The 16,185-nt window shown below is 37.3% G+C and overlaps 1 protein-coding gene across 2 annotated transcripts in view; it reads left to right on the top strand.

Moving 5' to 3' along the window:
• The window catches only part of SCYL2 (SCY1 like pseudokinase 2), a 59,685-nt gene extending 50,497 nt beyond the window's left edge, over nucleotides 1–9,188 (top strand). For both annotated transcript variants that reach the window (XM_081248391.1, XM_081248392.1), the window contains exons 14-18: nucleotides 2,487–2,587; nucleotides 4,551–4,617; nucleotides 4,754–4,849; nucleotides 6,063–6,182; nucleotides 7,603–9,188. In XM_081248391.1, coding sequence (XP_081104517.1) covers nucleotides 2,487–2,587; nucleotides 4,551–4,617; nucleotides 4,754–4,849; nucleotides 6,063–6,182; nucleotides 7,603–8,247 — 1,029 coding nt within the window. In that variant the 3' untranslated portion in view covers nucleotides 8,248–9,188. The remainder of the gene's footprint in view (nucleotides 1–2,486; nucleotides 2,588–4,550; nucleotides 4,618–4,753; nucleotides 4,850–6,062; nucleotides 6,183–7,602) is intronic.
• The last annotated feature ends 6,997 nt before the right edge of the window (nucleotides 9,189–16,185 follow it).

Here is a 16,185-nt window from a genome sequence, read left to right as displayed (position 1 = left end):
ATGTGAAAAAGATAAAGTAACTTAGGAAAATACATTTTTAGCATTTGATTAAAAAAGAGCAAATACCATGCAGCGATCCAAACACAATCACAACTTGTGTTGGGGGACGGTTCCTATGTCCACCCCCAGATTCAGTGATTCACCAGGAGGACTCAGGCCTCAGCCAATGGTTGTACTCACAGCTATGATTTGTTATGGTGAAAGAATATAAAGCACAATCAGTGAAGGGAGAAGGTTCATGGGGCAAAGTCTGGGGGAAACCAGGCTCAAGCTTCCAGAGTCATCTTTTGGTGGAGTCACACAGAATGTGCTTAATTTCCTGGGTAATGACTTGTGACAGTGTGTCTGAAATATTGCCAGCCAGAGAAGCTCATTGGAGACTCGGTGCCTGGAATTTTTATTGGGGGCTGGCTGATCAAGTAGCACCCCCTGCCTGGTACTCAAATTCCAGTTAGGCACAGTGAGCCACTATTATCAGTTAATGGTGGGAACCTCCCAAAATCTGAGTTTCTGGACACCAGCCAAGGGCCAAACTTGCAAGCAGGCTTTTCCAGGGATAGCAGTGCAGGCCTACTATGTTAATGCCGCAACAATATAGATGAATCTCACAAACATTATGTTGAGCAAATGAAGCCAGACACAGAAGAGAATCTACTGAATGATTCCATTTATATGAAACACAAAGACAGTTAAAACTACACTGCTAGAAGTCAGAATAGTGTTTTGTCATATGGCGAGGGAGGGTAGGAAATGACTAGAAGGGGGCACGAGGAAGCTTCTGGGGTACTGCCAATGTTCTGTTCTTTTTCTGGCTACTGGTTAAATTCAGTTTGTGAATTTTTTGAGATGTGCACTTATATGTATACTTCTCTGTGTATGTTATATTTTGTTAAAAAGTTAAAAAAACTAATCAGCAAAGAGTCAGTCATGGTAAACAGCTAAGGAAATATGCCTTTTGTTACTCTTATGGTCAGACAGAGGATAAATGGATGATAGAGCATGGTTGAGAGACAGCATAATGTAGTAGAAAAGAGTACAAGCTTTGGAGACAGACTTAGTATGAATTCTAATTCTGCCATATAAGTTATTTAGTATTTCTGAGTAAGTTGCTTTCTCTCTTGCTGAGCCTGAGTTCCCTCATTTATAAAATAGAAATATTAATAAATTTACTTTGAAGAGTTGTGAGGATTAATAAAATAGTGTATTTATAAGCACCCAGCCCAAAGACGTAGTTGTAAGATTTGGGGAGGGGAAGAAAGCAGTTTCTAGAGTCTTCCTGTAATATGTGGTATTATTAAAATAACTTGTTTATGATGATCCTAAAGTACCATAAAAATTATTTAACTAGGGACTTCCCTGGTGGTGCAGTGGTTAAGAATCCACCTGCCAAATGCAGGGGACACAAGTTTGAGCCCTGGCCTGGGAAGATCCCACATGCCGGGGAGCAACTAAGCCCGTGAGCCACAACTACTGAGCCTGCGCTCTAGAGCCCGCGAGCCACAACTACCAAAGCCTGCGCACCTAGAGCCCGTGCTCCGCAACAAGAGAAGCCACCACAATGAGAGGACTGTGCACTGCAATGAAGAGTAGGCCCTGCTCACCGCAACTAGAGAAAGCCCGTGTGCAGCAACGAAGACCCAATGCAGCCAAAAACAAACAAATTAATTAATTAAAAATTATTTAAAGTTTAACCAAAGCTTAAACTATGTTTAACTTTAAATTAGATATACTTTATGAATTTTAATTATTTGGAAGTTAGATTATGTATATTTAATATTTCTACTAACTTTTTAGAAAACAGGCTTATTTTAGCCAAACGTCATTTTTTTCTTCTTTTTTTTCTTTTTTTTGCGGTACGCGGGCCTCTCACTGTTGTGGCCTCTCCCGTTGCAGAGCATAGGCTCCGGACGCGCAGGCTCTGCGGCCATGGCTCACGGGCCCAGCTCCCTCACGGCATGTGGGATCTTCCTGGACCAGGGCACGAACCGATGTGTCCCCTGCATTGGCAGGCGGACTCTCAACCACTGCGACACTAGGGAAGCCCCAAACGTCATTTTTATAATGATCTGAATAAAGAGTAATTTTTTATGCATTATTAAGCAGATTGTTTTCAGATATGCACAAATTTAGATAGTCATTTTTGGATTAGTCTAGAAAAATCAATATGTAATAACTACTGGAGTTGAATTTATATAAGACTGCTGAATAATAGCTGTTTGGCAACTCAGGGTGTAAAACTTATTGAGAACATGTTTTCTGGAACTTAAAAGTCTCATCAACTATATCACCACCATACAGAGATACTGTAAAAGCTTGCTATGATATATTGAGCTAAAATATACTATTCTTATGTCATCAGTGCTATGAGTGGGTCATATTCTGATAAAAATAGAGAATACTATGAATAACTTGTTGAATTATTTTATTAGATTACCGTTGTGGCTAACTTGAAACATTATAACCATATCAATTTCTTATTACACCAGTTCAATTCCTTCATTTCCGTCATAAAAGAGATGCTTAATAGATTGGAGTCTGAACATAAGACTAAACTGGAGCAACTTCATATAATGCAAGAACAGCAGAAGTAAGTAGGTTGCATATGAATTGCACATGGTCCAGGAATGACATTAAAGTTATGTCATGGTTGATTTTCTAGAATACGGACTAGAAAAATTGAAGGATTTCAATTTGACTCTATGTAAAGCATATAAAAATTTTCCAACATATTAAGTTGAACTGAGTTTAAATAGAATGTTGTTGAAAATCTGATGTCATTTCTGAAATACAGAAGCATAATAGGATGTAACCCTAGCATTTTCTCTACATAAAGAAAATTCTGTTTCTAAGAAAATCTCTTGTCGCATTAGCTACTGGCATTGTAAACTCAGGGTGCTGATTGCCAAGAGCACCACTTAAAAATATTTTTCAAATCTGTGAAATCCTGGTGTTTTGATTTCTCCTTCTTTTTTCTCTAACCCCAGAAACATTTGTAGAGAATTCATTCCATATGTAGTACCACAGCTTGTACCTCTTTTTTTGTTTGTTTTTAGGGAGGATTTTCTAAATTATTTGCAAAATATTAGTATTCAAAGGAAGAGGGGAAGGGTAAAAATTATTCAGTGGAAAATGCCAGTTTTTATGATCAAATCTCCACTATATTCTTTGCTCCAGAGGCAAAACATGATTTTAGGATGCCTGTTAAAGTTTAATCCTGAGTCAAAGACATCTGAAAATCAGTAAAATTGATATCAATCATGAGCCAAGTCCCCCAAAAGAAACTTTTTAGGTTCTGCTCCAGTGTAAGATGAAGGCTTTATGGAAATAAATACACAGGGTATAGAATGATGTGAAATAGCCCTTTGTATGCACTAAGTATTCTGTGATGTATATATTTATTATGTTTAATGGATTGACTATATTAACTTAGGAACTCTGGAAAATGATCTTTAAAAATTACAACAGAGAGGAATTTTCTATTATTTATACTTGAGGTGTAGATGAACCTTCTCTTTTTCTCCTTCCTGTCTATATCTTACCTGTTTTTCAAGACATAGATCTTGTCCACATCACTTATTCAGTGATTATAGCATTTATTGTTAGAATCACAGATTCTGGGATGAATGGGTAAAGAAGATGTGGCACATATATACAATGGAATATTACTCAGCCATAAAAAGAAATGAAATTGAGCTATTTGTAATGAGGTGGATGGACCTAGAGTCTGTCATACAGAGTGAAGTAAGTCAGAAAGAGAAAGACAAATACTGTATGCTGACACATATATATGGAATTTAAGAAAAAAAGATGTCATGAAGAACATAGGGGTAAGACAGGAATAAAGACACAGACCTACTAGAGAATGGACTTGAGGATATGGGGAGGGGGAAGGGTAAGCTGTGACAAAGTGAAAGAGCGGCATGGACATATATACACTACCAAACGTAAGGTAGATAGATAGTGGGAAGCAGCCGCATAGCACAGGGAGATCAGCTCCGTGCTTTGTGACTGCCTGGAGGGGTGGGATAGGGAGGGTGGGAGGGAGACGCAAAAGGGAGGGGATATGGGAACATATGTATATGTATAACTGATTAAATTTGTTATAAAGCAAAAAAAAAAAAGAATAGTTAAAATGGTACATTTTACTACAATAAAAAAAGATTAAAAATTTCAAAAAAAAAAAAAAAAGAATCACAGATTCTGAACTTAATCACATTAAGTTCCCGTATCATATCTTGTCTCTCAGTGAGCTGTAAACTCTCCTATGGTAAGAACCATGCTTGCCTGATTTTATGACACTAACTTCTCCAGTAAATCTTAAATGCTGAGCTTTAAAAAAAAAGACATGTGTACAAATGTTCGTTTTGGGGGCAAGTAGACATTAATTAAGTAGTAAATAACGAAAAAGATTATGACTCTCCTTAAAGAATGAAGTTGCAGTTTGTTTAGATTGTAGTAAATTCCATGTGGATGAACTCTTTTTAGTACAAGTATTTTTAAAACATACATTTCTTTTTATTGCTTTGTCATAACTCAGCTCTCTCTTACAGATCTTTGGATATAGGAAATCAAATGAATGCTTCTGAGGAGACAAAAGTTACACATGTTGGGTCTCAGGTAAGAAGCTTTTAGATTGTTATAATTTTTGAAAAAAAATGCATGATAGTGTGCTCCATTTCGGGGGCCTCTGATCTTTAAGCAGTAAAATCACAATCTTGCGTGTCATTCAGCTGGTTGACATTTTGTATTTCAGCATATTGACAAAGTCTTTAACAACATTGGAGCAGACCTTCTAACTGGTGGTGAATCAGAAAATAAAGAGGATGGGTTACTGAATAAACATAAAAGAGTAAGTGTTTTTACTGTTCTTTTAGTACTCGTATTTATATTATATAACTTCTAAAACCACAGATTTTTGTTGGGAAATACTATTTAGCTTAATAAGAAACATTCTTTAATTATCTTTATGAAATTTAAAAGTTATCAGTGGGTCATGCATGACCTGACTCATGTTGAGAATAAACGTGCTTAAGATTTTTAACTTTCTTTATTATTCAGTCTCCCATGTTGGTAACATTTCTAGGTTGCCTGACTTCTTTGTCCTTTCTACTGTACTTTGCCGGTCACATCCCTTGATAAATTCTACAGTGTCTCTTCTCTGATTCTGATTTTGAATAACAAACTTTAAAATGATACTTTCCAATTGAAATGTTGGTTAGCATCCGATATAAAAAATACGTCAGTTTTGAATTTCTGCTGAGGGCAGTTTTCTTCTGTTTATTCAACAGATATGAGTACCTGTATGTGTGGAGCCAAGGAACTACTAGACATTGTGGTTTACAAAATTAACTAAGAGTACATACTGCGAGCTTATAGGTTGGCAAAGTTGATATAAGAAAAAGACAGATGTTGAATTTGATGCAGACATTAGCAGTGAAAGAAATTGTTCACGTTAAAAAAAAAGTTGTTGGGCTTCCCTGGTGGCGCAGTGGTTGAGAGTCCGCCTGCCGATGCAGGGGATACGGGTTCGTGCCCCGGTCTGGGAAGATCCCACATGCCACGGAGCGGCTGGGCCCGTGAGCCATGGCTGCTGAGCCTGCGCATCCGGAGCCTGCGCTCCGCAACGGGAGAGGCCACAACAGTGAGAGGCCCGCGTACCGCAAAAAAAAAAAAAAAAAAAAGTTGTTTCCTTTTTACTTAGCTTTTTGATGAGTTTCTAAAATATTTTTACAGTGAGCTAGAATCTCCTAATTTTATAAAAATGATATCACCTAATCATATTCTCATTGTCTGGGAAAAGGTGATTCTAATGAATGGTTTTAAAATAATAATTTTGTTATTATTTTCATACTGGAAATAGTTTAGCATGGATCCTGTGAGTTTCTACCTAAAGTTAAATCTTATCATAATTCAAAGTATAACTTACGCTGTGGCAATCACCAATACAGGAGTAGTTTGTAAACTACTTGGTATTGTCAGACATACCGAAAAGAAATCTTCTGTTTTACAAATGGAATTATGAAAGTTGTCAGTTGATTTTTTTGGTTTTGTTTTGTTTTCAGGCATCACTTACACTTGAAGAAAAACAAAAATTGGCAAAAGAACAGGAGCAGGCACAGAAGTTGAAAAGCCAGCAACCTCTTAAACCCCAGGTGCACACACCTGTTGCTCCAGTCAAGCAGGTCAGAATTCATTTCTTTTGCATAATTCAAGCATACTACACTTTTTTTTTCACATCTTTATTGGAGTATAAATGCTTTACAATGTTGTGTTAGTTTCTGCTGTACAACAAAGTGAATCAGTTATACATATACATATATCCCCATATCCCCTCCCTCTTGAGCCTCCCTCCCACCCTCCCTATCCCCTCCCTCTAGGTTGTCACAAAGCACTGAGCTGATCTCCCTGTGCTATGCAGCAGCTTCCCAGTAGCCATCCATTTTACATTTGGTAGTGTGTATACATCAGTGCTACTCTCTCACTTCATCCCAGCTCCCCGCCCCTGCAAGTCTGTTCTTTACGTCTGCATCTTTATTCCTGCCCTGCCAATAGGTTCATCAGTACCACTTTTTAAAATTCCATATATAAGGCATACTACTCTTAAGGAGTAAGGTAGTATAGAACTTAGTCTACCTACTAGTGTTTTATAAAAATGTATTTCAGAAAATACTTTAATGTGTAATTTCTAAGAAGTATGGGCATCAAGAATTTTCCAACAACTCCTCAATAGCCTGCCTAATATATAATGTTTTGTAATAGTGCTTGTTACCAACAAAGAGGAAGCTAGATTAATGGGAGGGTTCTTAAAAAATATTAGGTCTATGGTACTAATTCAACGCTGCTCACTTTGAAATGACCAGGAATATTATATTCATGCTTTTATGTATTTTTGAGCAAAATAATTTTCAATTTTTAGCTTTTTTGTCATAGTCATGTTTGTGACTTGATCTAGGAATACTTACCTATATGTCCTGACCAGTATTTATTTCCTGCTATGGTCCAGGCAGTGTTCTACGTGCTGGTGTTAGAGCAGTGATTAAGGTCTCTGCTGATAGAAAGTTTACACTATTACTGATTTCAGAAATTACTTTATCTTAAAAGCTTTCTTTAAATTATTTTGTTGTTGTTGTTGTTGCCTCTTAATCATTAAATTTCTTCCTCTGGGAGAAATCTTTGTGGGCCAAGAGGCAAAAATAAAGTATTTTGTAGGTACTTAAAATAGAGAAAATAAATTTCCACAAAGTTTTGATGAAATTCAAAATACAAAAATAATAGAGTATCCTTGTCTGTAATACAGATCTAATGAGAAAAATGCAATTCTGTTTTTTGGTGGAGGTGCAGTGGTGGAGACAGCATTTCATTTAATTGGAGTTCAGAGTTGTATTCCCTGTCATCAGATTGACTGCAAATGTTCATCCTTAAAAAGCCTTACAAAAATATGTGGCAGGCTGGATTTGGCCTGTGAGCTGTGGTTTGCTGTCTTAGTGTAGACTATTGAGCTTAATTTTAACTTGTCCTTTATAATAAAATTTATCAAATGTTTACTAATTTTTAAGTAATTTGGAATTCTTGGAGATAAAGTAATTTCCTCATATTTTTCAGACTAAGGACCTGACAGACACATTGATGGATAATATGTCATCTTTAACCAGTCTTTCTGTTAGTACCCCTAAAATTTCTGCTTCAAGTACCTTCACTTCTGTTCCTTCCACGGGCCTTGGTATGATGTTTTCTACACCAACTGATAATACAAAGAGAAATTTAACAAACGGCCTAAATGCCAACATGGGCTTTCAGACTTCAGGATTCAACATGCCAGTTAATACAAACCAGAACTTCTTCAGCAGTCCAAGTACACCTGGAGTGGCCAAGATGACATTGGGAACACCTTCCACTTTGCCAAACTTCAGTGCTGTGAGTGTTCCTCCTGCTGGTACGAAGCTGACTCAGCAAAGACCCACAGATATGTCTGCTCTTAATAATCTCTTTGGCCCTCAGAAACCCAAAGTTAGCATGAACCAGCTATCACAACAGAAACCAAATCAGTGGCTCAATCAGTTTGTGCCTGCTCAAGGGTCTCCAGGTGTGGGCAGTTCGGTAATGGGAGCACAGATGCGCATGATAGGACAGCCTGCCTTCGGTGTGCAGACTAATCCTTTCTTTAACCCGCAGAACTTTGCACAGCCACCACCTACTATGACCAGTAGCAGTTCAGCTAGCAGTGACTTAAAAGATCTTTTTGGGTGAGGTGTCATGCTCCTGTTTTTGAAGGATCACTTCAGTTTTAATCATGGGTAAGCTGATTTACATCTATATAATTGGCTTGGGGGAAGTACTTCTGTGGGAAAGTGAATGGTCTTGTGACAGAAAAAAAACCTGTTGTCATGCCAGCATAGTAGTTGTATGGACTCTTTAACAGCTGAGGTTTTTAAAGCCTTGAGGATTTTTTTCCTCTTACCAACTCCTCTTCAGGTTTTTAAAAGACCCAACCCATATCAATCTCAATGAGAAAAAAAGACACCTGAGTATCTTGAATAGCAGAATTTTTAAATCAAATGTTTATTTTGGCTTGTAAATCTTGGTGTTATTTAAAAAAATGAGTTGATGGTAATTGCAAGTTTCATCTGTTAAATACTACATGGTACACAGTCTGCCTTCACAAGTCATTAGTCTTCATTTTTACTATGTGAAAAATCTTGATGCTGTATTGATTTGTTTGCATTTAGTGTGACTGAGTGAGAAAATGATAAGCCTAATGAAAAGGATCGGATCATTTGCTTTTCCAATCTTATTACTTCTCAGATGAACTAATGTTTAGTGCAAAAGACTGAGCAAATACTGCAGAATTTAACTAAACCTTGATTTCATTGGTTCAAACTAAGGCATTATTAACTATCATAAATGCAAACTAATCATTGTAAATTATATTTTAGCATGGTCTGCCTCAAATAGTAATGTCTTTTTCTGCATTTACTTGGATATGTTTAGAATCACTTTTTTTCCTACTGCATCACAGACAGAAGAGGTATGTACTGATCTGTGCAGATCTTTGACAAAAGCCCTCTGATGTGCTTTCCCTGACTACTGCCCCCATATTTCATTTTGAATTCAAACTTCTGAGGTTGCAGTACATATGAATTGCATTTTCAAAAGGAGATTTGTAAGAATTAAACTATATTTAATGAGTATACTTTTGAGATTTCTGCTGTATTGTTTCAAATGTAATAAACTTTACTTCTCTAAAAATGAGCACTTGTATCTTCTGGCTACTAACAGATTAATTTTCAGCTTGATACGTTATGATAACGTCTGACTTCGTCAGTTACTGCATCTGAAGTTTAAATCTTCTCTAGGAATTTCAGGACCCTTTGTTGGAACATTTTTATGTCCATAATTAGCCATTTTTAGGAAAGAAAGAATACATTCTAACAGGAAACATGCTTTCTTTTTCAAGGCCTTTCTCTGATATTTTTCTTTGATTTGCTAATTAGTCAACCATGGAATCGTATGCTATAGATGTCATTTGTATTTCGTTAACTTATATTCCATCATTATGTTATAACTTTAAACTGATCTTTCAGAGAACTATAAATGTATTATAATTGCAGCCATAGAGTTTGTGGTTTTTAATTATCTGAAACCAGCAATCATTTAAAATAAGTCATATGAAGTTTAGTGTGCTGACACTACATTTATTCATTGAAAAAATACGTATACACACACTGAACATACAGTACTTGATTATAAAATGTAAGTTGATAATATTGCTGGCAGCATTCAGTAAGAGGGTATGTTAAAAAATAAAAAGTCAGCTTAACATCTGGTATCTGTATGAGCTGTATTTTGTTACATGGTTTTAGGAGAAGGACTGATAGGAATGCTAAAGAAACTTTTCCAAGAAATGAAAAGCAGTACGAAGAGCAGATGTTTCTGGCAAATACATTCATACATGAACCTGATTATTTGTTGTCTCGTTCGTAATACAATATCTATCTTGAGAAAAGTTTACATAAGGAATAAAACTGCTTAACATTGAAGAATTTTTCTTCGTAACAATTCAGTAGTCACAGTTCATTAGGAAATTGCTTTTTATTTTGTAAAATAACTTTGTCAGTGTTGAACTCCTAATTAGAAGGAAAACTTAATAGAACAGTTTATATAATTTGAACTTCTAAATATAAAAATAGATTATTTGAAAGAATATATGTGATTCTTAGGTAATTTTCACATCTTGAAATTTGTTCACTCATTGAGGTAACGATGCTACATTTTTAGAAGATTTTCTACACTTTTTTCTTACTTTCTTGAAGGTACTTTGTTTAAATCATTTCTATCACTCGAACTGTTACCATTGCCTTTTTCTGTTGTGAAACTGCCTCTAAAAAATAGTGCTATTTTTAGACTTGTATTTCTATGTGAACAAAATTTTCAAAGTACTAGATAGATCACCTTAAAATTATTGTAGATATTGATGGCATTTTAAGTCCCTTGTGCTTAGAGTAGAAAGTTGGTAGGTTAAAAAGCACCTGTAGACAAAAATTACAAGAAAGATGCCCTTTTATTTGAATTGGTTCTTTATTCTCCTAATGCTAAAGTGTGTGATATATTTAGAGGATGCATAAAAAGAAATGGAAATAGACTATGTACTTGGCTGGGGTTTGTTTGTTTTGTTTTGTTTTTATTTTGGAACGCTTATAACCCTCTTTTCACTTGAATAAGTTAAGGAAATAGGTTTTTGTTATTGTTTTTTAACCTGTAAAATAGCTCACATGGTTGCTTTTACATATTAAAGGAAAAGGTATATGTGAAAGTACTTGATAGCAAGCACAGAGTATGCACCAAATAAATTTCGGCTTTGATGAAACTTTCCACATTAAGTTGTGATTCCATGCTTTGTTATTTACTGGTCTTGAAATAATTTTAGAACAAAACAAATCTTTAAGAATTCAAACTATATAGGATTTTTTTTTTTTTTTTTTGCGGTACGCGGGCCTCTCACTGTTGTGGCCTCTCCCGTTGCAGAGCACAGGCTCCGGACGCGCAGGCTCAGCGGCCATGGCTCACGGGCCCAGCTGCTCTGCGGCATGTGGGATCTTCCCGAACCAGGGCACGAACCCGCGTCCCCTGCATCGGCAGGTGGACTCTCAACCACTGAGCCACCAGGGAAGCCCTATATAGGATTTTAAGAGCTTATTTATGTTGCTGGTTTTCAAGCTATAACTGTGACACTCAGTAAGAAATATATCTTACATTACAAACCCAGTATATGAAATTTATACCTGAAACAAAAGTTTCAGAAAATCTTTGATACATATAGTGTACTCTTTTTTTTATTATATCCTACTAATTAAAAAAAAGAAAAAAAAAACTGGTTACAATCCCTAACAAGATTTCATGATATAGTTTGAGTAAAACTGAAATAATTCAATACCATGCGGATGTAGAAACAGAGGGTCAGAGATTTACATGCCCTAACCCAAGAAAGTTAGAGCCAGGAATAGAAGCTAGATTTTTTTTTTTTTTCTGATCTGCAGTCCCATGCTTTCTACCATTATATCCTTTATTGTATGAATTCTGGAGTTGCTTTTGTCAAAATGGTTTAATATAGTAAGTATTATGTGTTCAGTACTTATTTGGTACCATAAATAAATTTACATTGGAAAAATCGGCATTGAAGAGGAAGAGGGAGATGATAGAACAGAAATGTTCATGGTCGAAATCAGCCTCTGGGCTGCTTCTCTGAATTGTAGATAAGATGGTTGGGGGAGCCAGGTTAGCAGTGCTTGCAGTACCCAGACATGTAGTAGAATTAAAGCATATAACCGTGAGGAGGGGGTGGCATAGTGGAAAAAGCCATTTCACCAAAATGGAGCTTGTTAGATATTAGAAACTTCTATCCAAAGCAGCCAACTTGCTCTAGCCACTCAGAGAGGACTTAACTACCTGGAGTGCAGAACACATATGTAATTTAAAATTTCCTAGTAACCACACTAAAAAGTAAAAATGGATGAAATTAATTGTAATAATATATTTTGTTTAACTTAATAGAGCCAAAATATCTTTTCAACATGATTTGATACAAAATTTAATGATATATTTTACGTTCTTTTTTGTACTTAGTCTTGAGATCCAGTGTATATTTTACACTTAGGACATATCAATTCAGGCTAGTCACATTTTGAGTACTTGATAGCCACGTGTGGCCAGTAGCTCCTGTGTTAGATATGTAGGTATATATGGAAGGTCAGACGCCGAAAGAGTGAACTCTGGCAGTTATCAGTTTATTGTCTCCCAGCTCCAAATCCATCCTTCTCTGCCCTGCTTTGTGATACTCGAGCTGGATCCTGTAAACGCATCTCCCTTGCCAGCTTGGCAGTATGTTAGGCTTCGTCGGTAGAGGGTCCTGAAGTGGCACTGCAAAGCAATAGCAGCAAGAAGTCACTTCTGGATTCTGGTTCTCCATTTTTATTCACTGCAGGAGCCCGGCAGCCCCAGCACAGGACCCCAGCTGTGCCTCAGTCACACTCTCCCACTTGGGAGCAGCTCCAGTGGGCTGTTTTCGGCCACTCCCTCAAGCAGCTGTCTCCCACTCTGGCCCTCTGACAAATGTCTTCACCACTGGTGGCTGAATGTACCTGTGGAAACCACGCCTTTGCCGAAGAAGGCGCTCAGCTTGAGGGGTTGGAGTGGGGAAGAGAGCCTCTCCTAGTCTTTAGTTCCTTAATTTTCTTTTTACTTTCTCCTAGCCTAGAGGTAGTAGCTGACTTTTCTTTTCTTTTTTTTTTTTTTTGCAACTGCTACTTCTGAACTCCTTAGAGTCCTTTTTTATGCCTTTTAAAGGCATAAAAGGACTAGTAACTTCTACTAGTTGACAATTACTTCATTAAAATTTCCCTGTTCAAATGTCTGGTTTTGTCTCCTAACCTTACCTTCACTGATAAGACTCCTCAGTCTATTAAGCCATTTAAAAATGGGACCAATATGAAATAAGTCAGACAAAGACAAATGCAAGTATGATTTCACTTTTATGTGGAACCTAAAAAACAAAGGAAAAAAGAAAACAAAACTCACAGAGAACAGATTGGTGGTTATCAGAGGGGAAGTGGATTGAGGTAGTTGGGCAAAATGGGTGAAGGTGGTCAATTGTAATGTGACATATTAACTAGGCTTATTATTGTAATTATTTTTTAGTGCATACAATAATTGAATTATTAAGTTTTACACCTGAAACTGATATGTTATAAACCAATTTTACTTCAGTAAAAAATAAAAAGTTGTGGGCCTCCCTGGTGGCGCAGTGGTTGAGAGTCCGCCTGCCGATGCAGGGGATACGGGTTCGTGCCCCGGTCCGGGAGGATCCCATATGCCGCGGAGCGGCTGGGCCCGTGAGCCATGGCCGCTGAGCCTGCGCATCCGGAGCCTGTGCTCCGCAACGGGAGAGGCCACAACAGTGAGAGGCCCGCATACCGCAAAAAAAAAATAAAATAAAAAAAAATAAAAATAAAAATAAAAAGTTGTCCAAAAAAAAATAAATGGGGCCATAGGATGGATATATGTGCTGCTAACAAAAGCTATAGGGAATTGTGTATATATAGCCTATATTAAAACTTTCCTTTCTAAAAGTTCTTTTGAAATGTGCCTTGAGTGGAAATATGATTTAGCTACTCTATACCTATTTGAGCAGTTCCAATTTTCATCTTTTTTTTTTCCTGTATCTTGGATATATGTTCTTTTTGTGGTGGCCTAGGTTGCTAGGAAACCCAGTGTTTGGCTTTCATATGAGAATGAGACTCTAATGTCCAGAGTTTGCATGTAGGAATCAGCATTCATGCAGTTCCCTTCCGAGTCCCTGCCAGTCTTTCTAAATGCAGTGATCAAACAAAAGTCAGATATGGGGCTTGTCCACGGGCGCATTAGGAGCATAGAGTGCATGGACTTTGGAGCCAGATAAAGTTGGGGTTTGGTGTGGGGCATATTTTTTTTGAAATTTCAGGCTAAAATTATAGCATTTATGCTGTATGGAGGTGGGATGGGTTTCTTTACACATTTGTTCAGTTGGAACAGATCCAAAATAGTTTTTAAGAAAATCTTTCTCTAACAGTGGGTGCTATTAAGATCACTTTTGTGGAGAGATGGAAAGGCCTCTCAGTGAGTGGTATCCTCCTTAGACTGCTCCAGTGTCAGAAGGGAATGTCATCTTTATCCCCAGCTCCAGTGATCATACAGACCTGCCTCTAATCAGCAATGATATCTGTACCCAGATACTTGTCAAAGAACAACATTTAACTCTCTATTGCCCAACATTCAAAATCTCATTTTTGAGAAAGTTTTATGGAGGAGGCCAAAAATTGAGTAATCCATCCATTTCTTTAGAAATTCTAAATGAAATTAAACACACTGTGGAGACCTTTGTGCCTGGGTTGCATTGTTTTGGCCACACATCAATTTCTGTTACTGCACTTAGCTTTGGGCTGTATTATGAAACATATTCATGCCAAGGGTGACACTGGTTCACTCTAACATAAAATAGTTTCTTTGAGGACCCACAGGAGAAACTTCAGGTTTCAGATCAGGAGTAAATGTGCTTCTAAGCAACTAGTTTGCCCTTATCTTTTAAAGTCTGAATAATGGAACAAATCACATATTAACAGCTTGGAGGTTCAGGCAAATTTGCAGTCCACCTGTAGCAAATATATAGGACGTCAATAGTATGCATTGTTCAGTACTTCTGGCTTTATCTGATTTTTAAAATTCTTATTTCTCCTTTGCTCTGATTTCCATTAAAAAAAAAGTTGTGGGCCTCCCTGGTGGCGCAGTGGTTGAGAGTCCGCCTGCCGATGCAGGGGATACGGGTTCGTGCCCCGGTCTGGGAGGATCCCATATGCCGCGGAGCGGCTGGGCCCGTGAGCCATGGCCTCTGGGCCTGCGCGTCCGGAGCCTGTGCTCCGCAACGGGAGAGGCCACAACAGTGAGAGGCCCGCATACCGCAAAAAGAAAAAAAAAAAAAAAAAAAAAAAAAAAAAAAAAGTTCTGTGTTATGTTCTTAGAAATTCTCATTGTGGAACAAGGTAAAGTGTAAATAAGTATATGGAATGAATGAGTTTAAATCTTGTCTCTTTCACCAACTGACCAGGATAAGTTTTCTCAGCTATAAAATGAGGATCACGTCTTACAGACTCATTAGGATTAAATAAAGTAAACGTGTGTGAAGCACCTGACAAGGCTCCTGGCATACTGTAAGTACTCGATAGATATCCTCACCTTGCTTATGATGGACATAGGCCTCTAAAATAATATCCACTTGAATGAAGAGCAGATGCCTCACCTAGCATTATTTGAATACCTTTATTCTTCAAAAAACAAGCCAAAAATAGGTTATAGGCTATGAGATTCTTGGGACACAAATAGTAATGAGATGTAGGCCATGTCATTAAGGAATTTGCACTGTGGTTATAAAAGGTAGCTGAGTAAGCTGACAATTACAGGACAGTGTGGTATATGCTGTGATAAATCTTAACATAGGAGGGACGGCCAACCTAGGCTAGGGGAGTGGGGAAGACTTCTTTAGAGGAGATGGGCCCTGAGCTTAACCTTGCAGGGAGACTTTTAAAAATTGTTTTTGATGCTATCAAATGATTAGTTAGGAATTACATTTTCCCAAATTAAGCTGGACACACTGGGGAGAGGATTAGGGTAGATAACTCCCAAGGTCCTTTTGAATTCTGAGATTACATGAAAATTGCTTGAATTAAGGAAAGTCTGGTCAAGTGACTTGATGACCAGGAAAAGTGGAATTAATGTTGGCTGAGTAAGCCAGGGATGACACCAACACAAGGAATAAAATGAGTGAGGAATATTGTTATTTTTTAAGTAATTTATGCTTCATTGAACATTTCAGAAATTTAAGAATACACACGTGTGAGTTTAATAAACCTACTTTAAAACAGTGGCTGGTGGATCCCCTGGCAGTCCAGTGGTTAGGACTCTGATTTCACTGCCAGGGTTCGGGTTCAATCCGTGGCCAGGGAACAAAGATCCTGAAAAATAAAATAAAAACATAAAACAGTGGCTGGCTTCTGGGGTAAAAAATGTCTGGCATAAAAAAAATTTAGTCTATAAACCACCAGAAGATGTCACTATCTCCCAAGTAATAGTCCATTACATTAGCTCCTTTTCATGTACATT

Source organism: Mesoplodon bidens (genome assembly GCF_964165515.1).
Source record: "Mesoplodon bidens genome assembly, chromosome: 11".
In the NCBI taxonomy this organism is placed as follows: Eukaryota; Metazoa; Chordata; class Mammalia; order Artiodactyla; family Ziphiidae; genus Mesoplodon; species Mesoplodon bidens.
Note: the sequence above shows the minus strand (reverse complement) of the source record. Positions and strands in the feature narration are given on the sequence as shown.